At 38.5% G+C, this 16,098-nt stretch overlaps 2 protein-coding genes across 7 annotated transcripts in view; one reads left to right on the top strand and one right to left on the bottom strand.

Moving 5' to 3' along the window:
- The window catches only part of LOC306871838 (rho guanine nucleotide exchange factor 12-like), a 70,667-nt gene extending 64,005 nt beyond the window's left edge, over positions 1 to 6,662 (top strand). For 3 of the 5 annotated variants that reach the window (XM_079420024.1, XM_079420025.1, XM_079420022.1), the window contains 12 exons: positions 835 to 935; positions 1,016 to 1,093; positions 1,442 to 1,517; positions 1,692 to 1,859; positions 2,013 to 2,100; positions 2,262 to 2,339; positions 2,422 to 2,516; positions 2,701 to 2,958; positions 3,107 to 3,334; positions 3,883 to 4,109; positions 5,117 to 5,192; positions 5,269 to 6,662. In XM_079420024.1, the coding sequence (XP_079276150.1) occupies positions 835 to 935; positions 1,016 to 1,093; positions 1,442 to 1,517; positions 1,692 to 1,859; positions 2,013 to 2,100; positions 2,262 to 2,339; positions 2,422 to 2,516; positions 2,701 to 2,958; positions 3,107 to 3,334; positions 3,883 to 4,109; positions 5,117 to 5,192; positions 5,269 to 5,279 (1,484 nt within the window). In that variant the 3' untranslated portion in view covers positions 5,280 to 6,662. Of the gene's footprint in view, positions 1 to 834; positions 936 to 1,015; positions 1,094 to 1,441; positions 1,518 to 1,691; positions 1,860 to 2,012; positions 2,101 to 2,261; positions 2,340 to 2,421; positions 2,517 to 2,700; positions 2,959 to 3,106; positions 3,335 to 3,882; positions 4,110 to 5,116 lie in introns of all 5 variants that reach the window. The other 2 variants (XM_079420023.1, XM_079420021.1) reach the window with 1 other exon arrangement.
- Positions 6,556 to 14,589, bottom strand: LOC306871841 (centrosomal AT-AC splicing factor-like). 2 transcript variants are annotated; one of them, XM_079420030.1, is made up of 12 exons: positions 12,456 to 12,528; positions 10,919 to 11,183; positions 10,192 to 10,355; positions 10,017 to 10,115; positions 9,823 to 9,889; positions 9,661 to 9,723; positions 9,371 to 9,432; positions 8,334 to 8,448; positions 8,211 to 8,241; positions 8,041 to 8,136; positions 7,186 to 7,318; positions 6,556 to 6,877 (listed from the first exon to the last, which is right to left on the bottom strand). In XM_079420030.1, exons 2-12 carry the CDS (start codon positions 11,033 to 11,035, stop codon positions 6,772 to 6,774), a joined length of 1,053 nt encoding a protein of 350 aa, XP_079276156.1. In that variant the 5' UTR covers positions 11,036 to 11,183; positions 12,456 to 12,528; the 3' UTR covers positions 6,556 to 6,771. The 2 variants fall into 2 exon arrangements, with proteins under 2 accessions (XP_079276156.1, XP_079276155.1); XM_079420029.1 differs by lacking the exons at positions 10,919 to 11,183; positions 12,456 to 12,528 and adding an exon at positions 14,438 to 14,589.
- Between the last annotated feature and the right edge of the window lie 1,509 nt (positions 14,590 to 16,098).

The following is a 16,098-nucleotide window of genomic DNA, read 5'->3' as shown; positions in this document are numbered from 1 at the left end:
GTTGAAGTGTACCTATGATGAAAATTACAAGCCTCTCTCATCTTTTTAAGTGGGAGAACTTGCACAATTGGTGGCTGACTAAATACTTCTTTGCCCAACTGTATGCACGAGGGCACTTGTATGCGATAGAGAGTCGTATTCTGCTTCATTATACACAACCACACACATAACATCGAATAAGTATATAAATTTGCATAACATTTCATGGTTTAAGCAAAACAGTCACAGTGGCAGTCACAGGCTTCACTGCACAGGATATTCACTGAGAAATGAGTTTCACTCAGAGGTATTTCAGTTTTCATCTTCATACTGCTGTACGAACGCAGAATTTCTGCCGCTTCTAAATTTAAAAATAAAAATGTTTCATTAGTCTTTTTTGTTCTTTTTTTTTTTGGTGCACAAAAAAACATTCTTGTCGCTTCAGAAAATTACAGTCGAACCACTGGAATAACATGGACTACTTCCATGTTTTCACTACCTTTTCTGGGCCTTCGAAGTGAAAGCTGCTTAGGCTGTCAATGGAGGGACAGAAACCTCTCGGATTTCATTTAAGATATCTTCAGTTGTGTTCTGACTTCCGAGGATGAAAGGAAGTCTTAGGGGATTAGAACAACTTGAGGATGTTTATGTCATAATTTTATTATGACTTAAAATTAGTCATAATAAAAATTATGACTAATTTTTATTTTGGGTGAACTATCCCTTTAAAGACGGGACAAAACATCTGATATGTTAAAATAGTTGTGGGCATTAATGTGATTGTATAAAAACTGTTTTAGTGCACACACAGTTAATCTGTAATTTATATATAATTGACTTATCTTTTGCCTGCAGAGGATCCTGAGGAGAGAAATAAAGTGAAACAGGCTGGCGAATGCTGTCGAAAGATTCTCACTCACGTCAACCAGGAGGTGAAGGAAGCGGAGAACAAACAGGTGAGTAAATAGTACCTGACCTCAAATCAGTGCTGAACTCAATTATTCTGAGTTGATCCCTGATCCTCTGCTGCCCCCAGAGGTTGGAGGACTACCAGAGACGACTGGACCTGTCCTCACTGAAGCAGAGCGAGAACCCCATGATCGCCGAGTTCAAGGTGAGACTTCATATTTAAATATTTGAAATCCATTTAATAAACCTGTAACGGACAGTGTTGCCAAGTCCATGGGTTTCCCGCAGAATTAGGCTAATTTAACACTGTTTCTGTGGGTTGTTGTTCATGTCCGAGTGTTGAAGCAACCCCAATAACATGATATTTAGCCCCTGGAATGTGAATTTTACCAGGGAAACCCCATCATAAAACATGCATTTTACCTCCTGGAACGCGAGGGACCCTCCTCGAATGAGCTAGTTTTGAGTAGCAATTGGGCAGGTTTTGTTGTGAAAACCTGGCAACCCTGCTGACAAATCATTATAAACAAAATTGATTTTACTCTCCATCTAGAACCTGGACTTGACTAAGAGGAAGATGGTGCATGAGGGACCGCTGTCCTGGAAGGTCAACAAAGATAAAACTATTGGTGGGTGTAGCTGGTCACAGAATTCACTGTAGACCACACTCAAATTAGAAATGTCTTCTAGGGCTGACATCATGGAAAACATCAGAGCACAAATTAAATGCTGCAAAAGTGTATAATATGGCATCTTTAATGTTATTGTGGAATGTTTAATATTATGTGTGTGTGTGTATTCAGAGCTGTACACATTGCTGCTGGAGGATATATTGGTGCTACTTCAAAGGCAAGATGAGAAGCTGATCTTAAAATGCCACAGTAAGAATCTGGCAGGCACTGCTGATACCAAACACATCTTCAGCCCCATCATCAAACTCAGCACTGTGATGGTGCGCTCGGTCGCCACCGGTAAGGAGTGCTTTTAAAAACAGACAAGAAATATGGGTGAAATGTATTACATCATACGTTTGTCAAAATGTGTAGAACAGGTAGTTAATGGCTTCATGATAAAGCATATTCAAAAGTAAGTTGAACTAACATTATTGTCTGAATGTATTACAGACAACAGGTCGTTCTTTGTGCTCTCCATGTCTGATAATGGAGCCCAGATCTATGAACTAATGGCCCAAACTGTATCTGAGCAAAAGACGTGAGTGCTGCATTTGTTTTTTACCCATAGTTCCATTTTATATGCTCTTTTAGAGTGTTGTTAAGTATCTGCTAGTAGGAGCTCAATTTTTCTGAAACTATATATATATATAAATTTAGTTAATAAACTGCTGTTATCTGTATTGATTTTTCAATCACTAGGTGGCAGTGTCTGATCACACAAAGAGCCGATTGCATGAAGACCAAATTACACAACATCATTCCTTTACCTCAGACTGCGTGAGTTTAAGTTTTCCACATTTATAATATGAGACGTGTTTTATAAGCTGTAAGGTGGTGTGAAACATGTCATGTTTTGCAGCGGGGAACGTGAAGAGGTTGAGCTGATAAACTCTGGTGTTCAGAAACTAAACAAAGACTCTGAGCCCATTTCTTTAGTGAGCATTCAGTCTCCAGGTAAACTGTTTCTTAAATGTTTGTGAGAGTAACTATCAAATTGATAACATAATAATAGTCTGGCAATAAGGTAGTTTATTCAAATAGTAGTTATTGCATACCATTAGCAACACATCCAGTATCCATCCTCAGAAATATCTTTCAAAAAATTGTACACCTCAGTTTTGCTGTATATTTTCTGTAGAAAAAGATATCACCGAGGTCATGCCAACCCCACCATGTAGCACCAATCCATTTGAGACCAAATCTGATGAGGAGGATGAGGAAGAAGAAAACTCACTACAGGATCAGGCTGAAGATGATGAAGCATTTGTGGTGGCTGATATGACCGATCGACTTACATTCCTGAAGCAGCGCTCGAGGCTGGGCATCGCCATAGATGAGGACGAGGCAGAGGCCTTCGAGCTCCAGCCACTCAGAGCTGATGAAGCTCTCAGAACATGTGAGTAGAAGACATGACTATAGTGCTGCAATGAGCTGTCCCTCTCTCTGAAAAATTCATTTGGCTATACCTACTAAAATCCAACAATAAAACCATCAAAGTTATCTTGGATTCACTGTAACCCTACTCATTTCTGTGTGTTTTTCAGTGGCAACACTAAGGCAGCTCCTGATAAACCACATGTCCAGTCAAGAGGACACAGACAGAGAGCAACAGGAAGATGTGGCGAGGACGGGCTCTCAGCAGGGGGTGGTGGACAGCACTGCGATTGGGTCCGCTGTTGAGAACGGTTCAGAGAGCGCCGAGAACAGAGGGGAGAACGCACAGGAACTGCCCTCCGGAGACACAGGCTTCTTTGAGACGTCTGAGGATTGTGGTGTGTTGTCCTTTTTTTGTTGTTGTTTGGAAGTCATCGGAAAATGCAAGGGACTTGATTATGCCCAGCTGTCCGCACATTGTCCCGCTTAATAAAAGCCTGTTATAAATTGAATAAGTAAATATACATGAAATGTTGATTTCATTTGAATCTGAATATGAAAAGAGAGGCCACAGAGTAAAACCTGAAACTAGCAAAGCTGTGCAGGACATTGGTTGCCTGGGACAACCATTAGAAAAATTATTTGATGCAAAACTTCCAGCATGTGGGAAATGTGCTTTACAAATAACCTAGTGCTCACTCACCATCACAAATGTGTGCTTTTGTGCATGTTTTGCATGCTGGATGTTAATTGCATTATATAATTTGCTTTGGAATATGTCACAACTCGTTTCTGATGATTAAAAAATATGTATGTTCTGGCCTACTTTCACCTACTTTATAGTAGGGTAGTATGCGTATTTGGATTTGGGCTACTTTTTACACTACATTACAATTCAGTCTCAGCATGGCCGCATCCTGTAACCCTTCCTCTTGTTTTCTGTCAGTCTCTGCAGGCAGTTACATGGTGCTGGAGGTGTATGGAGGCTCAGGCGAGAGCAGCACAGATGATGACGTGCAGGGCAACAGCGGGGAGCCGGTGGCTGGTGGGGACTCAGGCATTGACTTGAAGAAGCTCCTCTCTTCCTCCTCTCAGAGCAGTGGAGGACCAAACCTCAACAGACAGATCATGACACACATACGTCTACTACAGGCCAACCTGCAGCACCTGAAGGTGACGAGTTTCTCCCTAAAAATTGGTCAGAGATAGGCAAATATACAATGACCAAAAAGTATCTGAATGTAATGCATTCGTTTTGTTGAATTATATATCATGTTAAAACTTAAGGGAGTAGTTCACCCAAAAATTAAAATTGTCATCAATTACTCTATGGCATGTCATTCCAAACTTGCTGAAGTTTATTTATGTTGAACACAAAAGATGACATTTTGAAGAACCAAACAGTTGTCAGTCCCCATTGACTTCAATTGTAGGGAAAGAAATACTATGGAAGTCAATGGGGGGGGGGGGGACATCAGCTGTTTGATTGTCAGCATTCTTCAAAATATATTTTTATGTTCCGTATAAGAAAGAAACTCATACAGGCTTGGAACGACATGGGGGAGAGTAGTTTTTGGGTGAACTTCAATGGCATTACAAATGCTTACAAATGGTGCTAGAATGTTTCTCAGAAGTAACTCTTCCTATATTAAATCTCTCATTGCAGTGTTGCACTTGCTGGTATTGTGAAAAGTGCTAAAAATTTAATTGAAATATTTTAAGATTCCAATAACAGGAACTAGAGTCTGAAGATTCTCTAGAAAAAAAATGCTGTAATTACTGTAAATTTTGTCCAGATTAATACTTGATTGTTAAATGCCACAAATAGTTCACCCAAAAATTAAAATTGTCATTTACTCACCCGTATGTCATTCCAAACCTGTAGAAGTTTCTTTGTTGAGAACAAAAGATAATTTGAAGAATTTTGAAGAACCAAACAGTTGTTGGTCCCATTGACTTCCATGGTAGGGCGAGAAATACTATGTTTAATTTTTTATTAAATCATTGTGTAGTATCGACCTTAAAATATTAAAAAAAAAATAAAAAGATTTAATGTGAGAATATTAATATGTGACCAAGTGTCCAACTGTTTTAAAAACAAAAATCAGGTAAATGTCTTTTTGGTTTAAGTCCTTCTCCATATACACGAATAAACAGTAACACTCAAATCTGTTCTGCAGGACACAGAAATCAAGTATAACCAGCTACGCCAAAGGCTATCAGAGGAAACAGCTACTGACACAGAGGAAAACAAAGGTAGTGCAGTTTTAGTTCTACCTGTCCGTGGTTTGAGCTTTCATTCATAGTTCTTTCTCTTCTATCCTTCTCTCAGATAAAAGTTAGTGAAGCAGAGCTGTCTTTGTTTATTGAGACGGGAGGAGACACAGAGACACTGGGCTGCTCCTCCATAAACATCGCTCATGCATGGACGGAGACAGACAGAATGTACAGAAGATCTGGAGTTTCTGTTCACACCACACTACAGGACGACCAAATCTCTGTCCATCTGCACACCAGCGTGGTCATGGTACTTTCAGAAAGATTGCCATGTAAGGACGATTCATCACTCCTCCATCTGCATTCAGAGGACAGAGGACTCATCATTCCTTCAGCAAACCTCCTAAGACATTAGAGTCTATATTAGCCAATGAAAGTACAGCTTGAGTGGTCACATGATCTTTACCAAGGTAGCTCCACAGATCTTTGACCTCACTAGCATGATAATGTTGAGCAGTTAGTTCAGACAAGATATTTGCATAAATCGAAGGCCTGACTTCTGTTTTGATGCAGCGTGCGGTATGTGTGATTTTACAATGTAGAAACGTACCGCTAGAGCGCATTATTAGATTTGTGGAGAATATTGATTATCACATGAGCCTAAAATGAGCCGTCTCAAAGAGGAACGGCCACCGTTTGCTGATGAAGGTAAACGATACTAGTAAGGTAATGAGTCTGAGGATGGGCTGATGATTGTGGTGGTGTCTCCTCATTCCTCCTCTCTTAATAAACCACATGCTATTTAATGAAGCTACTGAAAGCGTTTTCTCTGGCTTGTGGCCACGGGAAAACCGGACCTTTCATAATGTCGTCGAGTTGAGCTGATACGACACGCGTCAGGCAGCTCGGCCCGATCTGTCTTTTGGATTTTCTTGGTTTTGAGAATGAAGTTAAATAGAAGCTTCAATGCAGGAACTTGATGAAGACCCTTAACGGTCCATTTTAAATGTATTGTACAATTTTGACCAACACTGCATCTCTTACAGAGACCCTTTTTTTTTTCTAAGCGTTCAGTCATGTATTATTTTAACAGAAACTACTAAGAAAAGAAGAAAAATAAAAGACTGCAAGGTATCCTTTAATATTAATGTAATCTGTATTTTTATTATTCTGTCTAGACCTCTGAGGTATTTTATTATATTATTGAACATTAATATGGTCTTGGCTTTCCGTTGAGAACATGAAATAGCTCTAATAGATGAGATTCTATTAAATTTGACTGATGTATTGTTCGAAATGGAAAGATATTGCACATTGTGTCTTCATTTTATCACATTTACCTTTTGAGGAGAGTGGGAAGGATATTTTGTTTTGGATTTATGGCCAAAAAAGAAATTACACATCTGTAGCAAAAATGTATTCAATAAACTGGAAATACAAATGATGTTCATTTCTTGTAAAAAAAAAATCTTTCAAAATCTGAGAAATACACAAGCTGAAACAAACTTCATAAATGCTCAAAACTGTTGTCAAGTCCTTTAAAAACTAATTCTCAATATGAGAAAACCAATATATATGCCATCTTTCCAACAATGCCAGTATATTTGGGGCATCCATTTCATAACTCTCCATTACTGAGGTCTTTCTGCTTCTTCGGGGCTTTCCCATCACCGTCCCACTTCCTCTTCCCACTGGTTTTTGCCTCTTCCTCTCTGAACTGACGCCTGGGGGGGAGTGTCAATAAAAACAAGAATTATACTCCAACTTCCATTAAAAAAAAGTGACGTGACCAAGTATGGTAACCCATACTCTGAATTTGTGCTCTGCATTTAACCCATCCTAAATGCACAGTGGGTGTGTTCTTCAGTGTTTCTTTTAGTTAAAGAAACTAATTTTTATTTAGATATATAATCTGTCTACAAAAGCAAATTTGTGCTGTATATTTCTATAAAGATCAAGGACGAACCGATCAATAAGAATAAAAAGACCAAGAACTGAATGAAGCTACTAATGTGCAGTAGTTTGAGCTCACCTAGACTGCCAGCGCCTGCCACTATTCCACACACGTCCAAAAGATGGCAGCCAGTTGGCGTCAGTTTGTGAGCTGTGGTCAAAGTTTGCACCCACACGGTTGGGCGGAAGCTTCTTGAGCTTCTCCTGCTTCTCTGTAATTCAAGATTTAAGACTCCTTATAACACAGTTATATACAGCATACAACTTGCAGTGAAATGTAAACCTGGTTACCTTATACTGTTTAATATATAAATAAGATCAAAATTATACGATAGATAAACTGTGGAAGATTGTTACTGAAATAGTTAACACCACTTTTGTAAACAAGCAATGTAGAATACTACTGTTAAAAAACACTATGGATTAAGTTAGCTAGTACACAGTGTATATGGCACAGTATTCAATAAGCAGTACACTAATTTTCCATGTTAATAATAGCCATAGTATTGCATATCATTTGAAGGGATAGTTCATTCAAAAAAAAAAAAAAAGTCAATTCAATCATTTATCCTCCTGTCTTTTCCAGAAATGTATGCCTTCCTTTCTTCTGAGGAACATGAAAGATGATATTATTTTGGTAACCAAACAGTTTCCACTCCCAATGACTTTCATTGTATATTTACCTATACAATGGGATGTACAGTTTTGTCCAGTCAATGGGAACTGAAACCGTTTGGTTAGTAATATTCTTCAAAATATCTTGTTCTGCTGAAGAATGTCAGTCATACAAGTCTGGAATGATGTGAGGGTGTGTAAATGCTACAATCTTTCTTTTTGAGTGAATTATCACTTTAAGGGTTTTGCACAAACATGTCCTTTGTAATATAAACACAGCCAAAAACAAAGAGTGTGATAATGAGAGTGAAGTGCATACTGTGTTTGAGGAACTCCTGAAGTGAGGGGCCCATTTCCTGCTGTCCACTGCCTGAGGCTTCATCAGGCTCCTCCAGTAGCCACGGCGGTACAGCTCCTACAATTCAACACAACCTGCTTAGTATCTTCTCAAAGAATAAACACAACCCAAACTAAATCGGCTTTACTCACCAGTATGAACATTTCCACTGCTGGATGAGTCCTGCAAATAGGGGCAGCAAGCCAAAATGATCCCTGACCTTGTTTATTAATCTAATCATAATTGTTGCATATGTATAATATAAGCAAGGTTACCTGGTAACCAACGAAAGTTAAGCTGAGTCCTGGTTCATTCCACTGACTGTGTGAGGCGAAATCCTCGTGGCTCGGCCCTGGTTGTGCCTCCATTTCATAAGAGTGACTGTGGGAACTTCATATCAAACATCAAAACTCATGCTTTAGACATTACAAACTCTGTGAGTTCCAGATTACATGAAGAAAAACTCATTCTGATCAACTCAAGGCACTAAAGAAACATTTAATCGTTTCTCAGTACTGGAAACTGCATGTTATGCAAACTTTGACCGTATTCACACTAGTAAAACATTTGGACACATACTCGTTTATTTTTTTATAATAAATTTATCAAAACTAAAAAAATTGTGTAGGGATTAAAAATGTTAAACAAAATTTAATTCATATATAGATATATTTGGTCTACAAATCTAATTTTGTACTCTAAATTTGCATAAAGATTAAGGATGCACCAAACAATGAGGAAAAAAAAAACAAAAAACAAAAACACTGATGCTTCCTTTTTTGCACTTGCACCAGTATTTCTGGTAACGCTTCATTTTAAGGATGGCATAGTATTTGTATCATTTATAAAAAAATATTGACTATACAACTCATGACATTTAATTCTTTTGTATGACCACTGTTCTGTTATTTCTGTTAAACTCCACATGAATTAGGTTGTATTTCTGTTCATCTCACTCTATCTTTGCATAAACTGTGACATATCACACCAAAAATATACAATAACTACGAAACATTTGGGGTCTGCAAGTTTCATATTCTCACCAAGGCTGCATTATTTATCGAAATACAACAAAATAAATAAAAATGATTCTGTGATGAATAGAAAGTTCAAAAGTTAGAAATGTTAACACAAAAAGACAAACTTTATAGCAGTCTTTTTGTTACTTTTGATCAATTTAATGCATCATTGCGCAATTAAAGTATGCATTTCTAAAAAAAAAAAAAAAAAAAAAACATATGTATTGGAGCATTTTAATAAATGAGTATTGGTGCAACAGTTTTAAGATGATAATTTTTGACATTTATTTTACCTGGCTGTATGTTTACTGCTGTGCTGGTCCACTTCAGCAGGTTGTTCCAGTTCTGGATCAGGCTAAGTTTGATTCAGGAAAGTCAACAGTAATACTCCATGTCTTTTTAACATCATTTTCCAAGAAAGGAATTATTTGCTTTTTTTTTTTTTTTTTTTTTTTAAAAGCTAATTACCAATAGAGTTTGAAAAAGTCACAAATAACATTTCCAATTTTTTTTGTCCAACAAACAAACTGAACAAACAAATACTGAGATATGGATACGCTTGGAGAATCCCAGGAAAACAAACCTCTGATAATGACTGAAGGACCTCCAGTCTGTGCTGCTCCTGGGAACGGATCACTGCTGCTTGCTGAGGATGACAGAAGAGAAGAAACATTTTGAAGTTCAGATACGGTTAAACCAACAACCATTAACACTGAAAGTAGGCATAACAATAAAACCTCTTTACCTGTTTAATAAACACATCCTCTTTTTCCTCAAACTGTTCCAGAGCCTTGGAAACCTCAGACTTGAATCTATAAAAAAGTCATTCTTCATTTATTTCTCTTTAGAACATCTGCAAACAGTAATGTTATCAGTGTACTACAGAAATGCTCTAACGAACACATCCATGTCCCCAAATACAAATAAGCAAGCAATAACCTCTCAGTTTCCTCTTCTGTTACGATAAACTTGTCTCGCAGTTTGGGATCTGCTTTATTGTCCCACCAGAACTTGTGTGTGTTTGTCCGGTGCTCTGGGCTGCAATGAGAAGCGCTCAGTAAATTCACTGCAAGCTCTGCATGCGTCTCTCAAAGGTTTTGATGTGTGATCTTACGTGCTCATGTGCTCCAGCAGTCCTCCGTACAGCACACTGATGTTACTGTCAGTCACGTGTTTCTGCACCTCCAGCGTGCAGCAGTAACACCAGAACCTCTCGGCGTGATTGGGACTGTATTTCTCTACCTGGGGATTTTTAATGGTCCGCTTCGCTTCTCTGACCTGTAATAACATGCAGACCCACAAATAAGTTTATTACAGTTCATGGCACCAAATTGTATTTTAACATTCAAGTCACAGTTAATGTCAATGAATCTCTATCTATCCATCTATCTATCTAACCTGTATCTATCTCTCTCTCTCTCATTTTGTGGTTGTCAACCACCAGCTGAACCTGTTCATAGCTAAGTAAGTTATACCTGAACTGCCTTCACATAGCCACTTAATTTTATTAAACCTTTATTTAACCAGGAAAATATTTAAAAATAGATTTATATCTTACAGAATTTTCCTGGTCAAATAGGCATCTTAATGTAGCTTATATACACAAAACCTACACAAACAAAAACATGCGACATTAAAAACATTTACATATCATTTAATCGTCCTCCAATTCTCACTTTGAACCCGCTTTATTAAAAGGAACTGCAAAAAATTACTTTGTTGCATGTTTCACTATTTTACGTGTAATGCAATCAAATACAAACATTATGTATTATGTGTAAGTTACCCAGTTCGTATCATGAGCGTATCTTCAGCTAACGTTATCTTGTTAGCACGCTTACCTTCTCCATGAATTTGACAAGAATTACTTTAAGTTTGCTTTGGTGGCTTTTCCCATAAATGTGTCCTTTTCCAGAAAAATCCGTTTTTCTGCAGATAGAGCAATAAAACGCTCCCATTTGGCTGTTTTTGTGTTTGTTTCTTTAGCGACTGCCAGCGTGATGTTGTCCAAACATAGTGACGTTATGTGATGCCAAATATGCTGCAGCGCCCTCTTGTGATTGGATGATGTTTTTGTATCTCCTTAAAGGGACAGCCTCAACCCCACTTTAACACACGCACACACACACACACATACACATATATATGTATTAGTGCTATATAGTGTATATATATCTTTATACTACGGGGCCGTTGAATGCTTGAATCTGATTGGCTGACGAACGTTCTGAGGTGTGCAATTATTTTCAGGGAAACGCACGGCGAACGTAGTTCCAGGCAGCTCTCTTGACCGCATTACAGTTCCATATCACTTCGCATAGTTAACTGTAATAACGGAAATTAGCATACAGTAGTGCTAACGTTACCTATACAGCACACAGGACTAACAAAAACAACAACATGACAGACATTTCTCACTAGCGAGGTAATAACAGCGCTGCATCTTAAAGCAGACTTACAGTTTAGAGACGGTGCTTCAGAACACTGTTGAGGGACACACAGAGGTAGCCTAATTCATACAAGCTCTCTCTCTCTCTCTCTCTCTCTCTCTGTTTCTCTTTCTCTGTGTCTCTGTCTCTCTCGCTCTCTTTCTAATAACTTCATTATTAACTGCATTAGTCTGCTATCAACGGCTCAAGCCTCCATTGCCAGCTTTAAAATGACGTTTTGGAACTAGCAAAAGAGTCGTTGGATGAGATGCGGAAGAAATAATCCTACTCACAATAGCGATTTAAGTAGAAAAACCGGACGAATCCCTTGAAATATATCATCTGATCGATGTCTTGAGGTGTGGCAACGTAGTATAAGCGGAATAATTGACTCCGGACCGTTGAATTATTAGAAAAATAATGCACACCCGAGGTGTAACGGCCACTCCGCTTCGCGTCGTGGCCGCATCACCACCTCGGGTGTGCATTATTTTTCTAATAATTCAACGGCCCGTCGTCAATTATTCCTTACATATACATACATGTGTAGACAGCCTAGTGTATGAGGCGCCAAGTAGGATTTAAATCAAACTTCGCTTATCAATACATACATAAAACACGTGCATATACACCTATAAATTACTCACACATGTATACTATTGGATGTTCAAAAAAAAAAAAAAAAAAAAAAAAAAAAAAAAAATTATATATATATATATATATATGAAATACACGTGCACACTAATCCATACCAATACATATTATGTTAGTAATGAATGCATATACACTTGTGAATAACTTGCATATACATATAAACTTGATCCATGCATATACACCTAGAAACACTCGCACATACATATAAACTCGATGCGCGCGCACACACCCATAAAACACTCGCGCAAACATACAAAATAAAATTCACAAACGACAGCATAGACATAAAAAATACCTAGATGACTCATTGGCCTCATTGGCCGTTCAACCGCACGTCAACGGCGCCGCCATGTTGGTCCGGGCAACTCTCCATAAATCTCATATCGGGACACAAGAAAATATACCTGACCCGGCGGCAGTTTGGGGATCTGCAGACCGTCGCACATTAATAAAAACAGATGTCGGGGTAGCATCTGTCTTTAATTTCACTACTCATTTACAAAGAGTAAGTTTATCATCACTAGATTATAAGGATTTCATAGCTTATCATAAAACTGTGGACTGATTATATATATATATATTTATATTGATTTTTTAGCCAACTGCAAACAAGACAACGCAAGCCTCGAGGAAATCTGAAGAAAGACTGTACTCTGCATTTCCAAGAGACTAAACCTCCACAGCCTAATGTTGTATTCGTACTAGTTAAAGCCCAGAACAGCCCTGAATGAATGGCCAGAATGACCCTGATCATATTCAAACCACACTCTCTCCCCGGAACAGACCTCCAGGAGCATTTATAACCGTAAGGGTAATTTTATAACAATATAATTAGCTTATTAAATTTTTCTGTCGTTGTCAAATATTTAAAAATAACCAGTTTCTTCAGTCAATCACAGTACTATAATCTGCATTTCAAATTATTTACACAGGCTATTTTATATATGTCTATGACTGACAGGGCGAATTTTGACGCTCTCGCCGGCGGCGGTGTGAACGCACAGTCACTGCAGAGTTGCCATGGCAAACTGCAGTTTTGGCGGTCTTTCCAGATAGCTATATAAAAAACTTAAGATCATTAAAAAATATATTAACAAATATATATTATGCAAACCCTCTATCCATCACATGCTTGTGAATATGGAATATAGCCTACTTGGACATTTATTAAAAAATAAAATGCTATAGTTAAATTGGAGCAATTAAATTAGAGGACACTAACCTGGCAATTCATAGGCCTACTAGTACACACATTATAACAAGGTTAGCTTTGCTATGGTTATTTCCAAAATTTTATGCTAGTCAGCTTGTGTTGTATACGGATTGAAAATGGATCGATTTGTAATTAAACAAAGTCACGCACCAAGTGGACAGCAACAAAGCAATGTGACGGTGTCAAACGAGGGAACTAAAGATTCAGAGGATGCAACAACCGCAAATCGACAGGAAGATGATGGAGACGGGGTTTGTGGAGTCAACTCCTGCTAAACATAGAAAGTTATCCACCTGGAAGTGAAATAAGGAAAAGAAAAATAGAGCAGCTTTCTTCCTGTCTTTCTGAACAACAAAGGCTCATAAACAGGAAAACTTCTACAGCTGAACGTTTAACTGAGGCATCTTTTGAGATCGCTTGGATTTTGGCTCGGGGAAAAAAAACCTTCTCAGACTCAGAAATTGTGAAAGATTGCTTTTTGGCTTCAGCAGAAATATTGTTTGCTGAGTTTGACAACAAGGACGCAATTATTAAGCAAATTAAAGGATTACAAATGTGAGTGACCAGGGGCCCATTTCAATAAGGAGGTTCAACCAACTCTGAGTTTAAACTTGAACTCTGAGTTGACTTACACTGAGATGGGAAACTCTGAGTTTTCGGTTACAGAACAGCTGAACTGAGTTAGTTTACTCAACTCTAAGTAGGTTGACTCTGGCCGTGTCCAAATTCAGGGTCTGCATCCTTCGGAGTACTCATTTGAAGGATGTTACGTCACAGCGCCGCGACGGAGGCTGTCCAAATTCGTAGGATCCTTCAAATGCGGCCCACAAATACGTCCTCCTTTTCCCCGAATTGGAAGGATGGGTGTGGTGGATCCTTTCCCGTCCTACCTATCCCATAATTCTTTTCGGCAGAGCGTAATGGCGGACGAAGCGAGCGGTAGCGGAGTGGGAGAGGAGTTTCTCTGACAAAACAAGCTAAAGTTTATGCTTCGGCTCAATGAATTTGTAGGAGAAATTAGTAGAATACTTAAAAACAAATAAAAATAGGCTATAATGGCTTACCTGGATGTGACTGTCTTGTAGTCTGATATAAAAAACTCTCCGACAACGAGCAAAGAAAGTATTTAATTTATTTAATTGCTTTATTTCTTCCAAAAGAATTAAAATGAGGAGAATAACTCTTTGTTTGTCCATTTTCCCGCTTCTTGCTTGGCGCTGTCACGGTTGCTAGGCGACAGGATATGAGCAACGGGTAAGGGAGAGAACTGAAAGAAGGGTAGGCTGTCCAAATTCACAAACACCGACTTCCGGGTTTTGCGGACGTCGGAGGATCCCTCCTCCTTCAACCGGGTAGGAAGGATCCTAAGGAGGATGCAGACCCTGGGTGCTTCTCAATTCTTATTTGTGCATCCTCGTTTCCTTTCCTTGCGTCCTTTCCTCGCATCTTAGCTCCACCCCTTCAGGATACGAGGGAAGGATGCACATAAAAGACGCGAGGATGGAGGAATTGAATCAAGTGAAATGGTATATCCTCGCTCCCTTTAGCATCACTTTAGAGCGTCATCAGCTGCGCAAAATGGATCTGCCCTTATGTTGTTAAAGTTTGTTTTTTAAGACTTTCAAAATAAACATTAATAAAGCAAGAAGCCCTGTTGAAATATATGACATGTATGGTTTATTTAAATTGCAAAGGTAAAATATAAATTAAAAATTATTACAACAGATGAGAAGGGGGAGGAGAATTTACACGTGCGTCAGGTTTTTCGATGAAAAAGACTTCCGCATAGGATACACCTGTGTATCCTCGCTCATAGCTCCTTTGGAAGGCTCCTCACTCCTCGTTCCTCGCCTCCTCACGGTGCAATTAGAGAATTGAGATGTCCTTCAAGATGGGTCCGTGTACGTTTTGATAGTTTGTTTTCCAATTTGAAACGAAATAAGCAGAAACGAGAAAACGGCACCTTTATTCGTTTTTTCGTTTTTTTCAAAAAAACGAAAAAACGAGATTTCGGCTTGATTTTTCGTTTTTTAGTTCAGAGGCATAAAACGAATAAATGACTTCAAAATTCGTTTTCCACATGTGGGCGGTCCTGAGACGCCCCCTTCCGCCGATTGGTCAAGCAAATCTGAGCATGTGACGTCATCAGTAGTCGCTCAGGTCTGTTCAACAAAATAATAGTCCTCTAACGTTACTATGGCTACCGATTCTTAAACTGTACAGGGCAGGTCCTGTTGGGCTTTCTTCTGTGCAACTTTACGCGTTTCACAGAAATCTTTACATCAGAAATATTAAATATTAGTCTGCCACCAGCCCGTTTTATTTAGCTGTGCAGAGTTAAATCTGTGTGATGAAGCTGCGCTAGACAGCGCCGAGCGAGAGAGGATCACTCATAGATATATGAGTATATACCCAGCAGTCAGAACTTGGGTACCGTCGCGATGATGGTCAAATACATTTGTACTGAAAATGACCCGCGAGTATGATTGACAGGACGATAGCGGAGGCAATTAAAAGCGCAATATAACTTCTGTTAACAAAAACATAAAAAAAAATGTTTTTTAATATAAGTGGCTTTGTCTTTGTTTTAATCAAATAATTGTGAACCACAAACCGAGCCTTCGTTTTAAAGGGCGATTTCCAAATATATTTTATTTATTTGTTATAATATGGGTATTTTATGTCACCCGTCTTATAAGTTTGATTATAGTAGGCTATACGCAAG

The sequence above is a fragment of the Barbus barbus genome, assembly GCF_936440315.1.
Source record: "Barbus barbus genome assembly, chromosome: 6".
Taxonomy (NCBI): Eukaryota; Metazoa; Chordata; class Actinopteri; order Cypriniformes; family Cyprinidae; genus Barbus; species Barbus barbus.
The sequence above is the reverse complement of the archived record's forward strand: the minus strand, read 5'-3'. Positions and strand labels throughout refer to the sequence as shown.

Excerpts from the sequence above, each read along its gene's own strand:
- LOC306871841 (XM_079420029.1), bottom strand. The coding sequence starts at position 14,569 with ATGGACAAACAAAGAGTTATTCTCCTCATTTTAATTCTTTTGGAAGAA. Across the intron at positions 10,356-14,437 it reads TACAAGACAGTCACATCCAG|GTCAGAGAAGCGAAGCGGAC; the intron begins GTAAGCCATTAT and ends ATGTTATTACAG. Across the intron at positions 9,890-10,016 it reads ACAGAAGAGGAAACTGAGAG|ATTCAAGTCTGAGGTTTCCA; the intron begins GTTATTGCTTGC and ends ACTTTTTTATAG.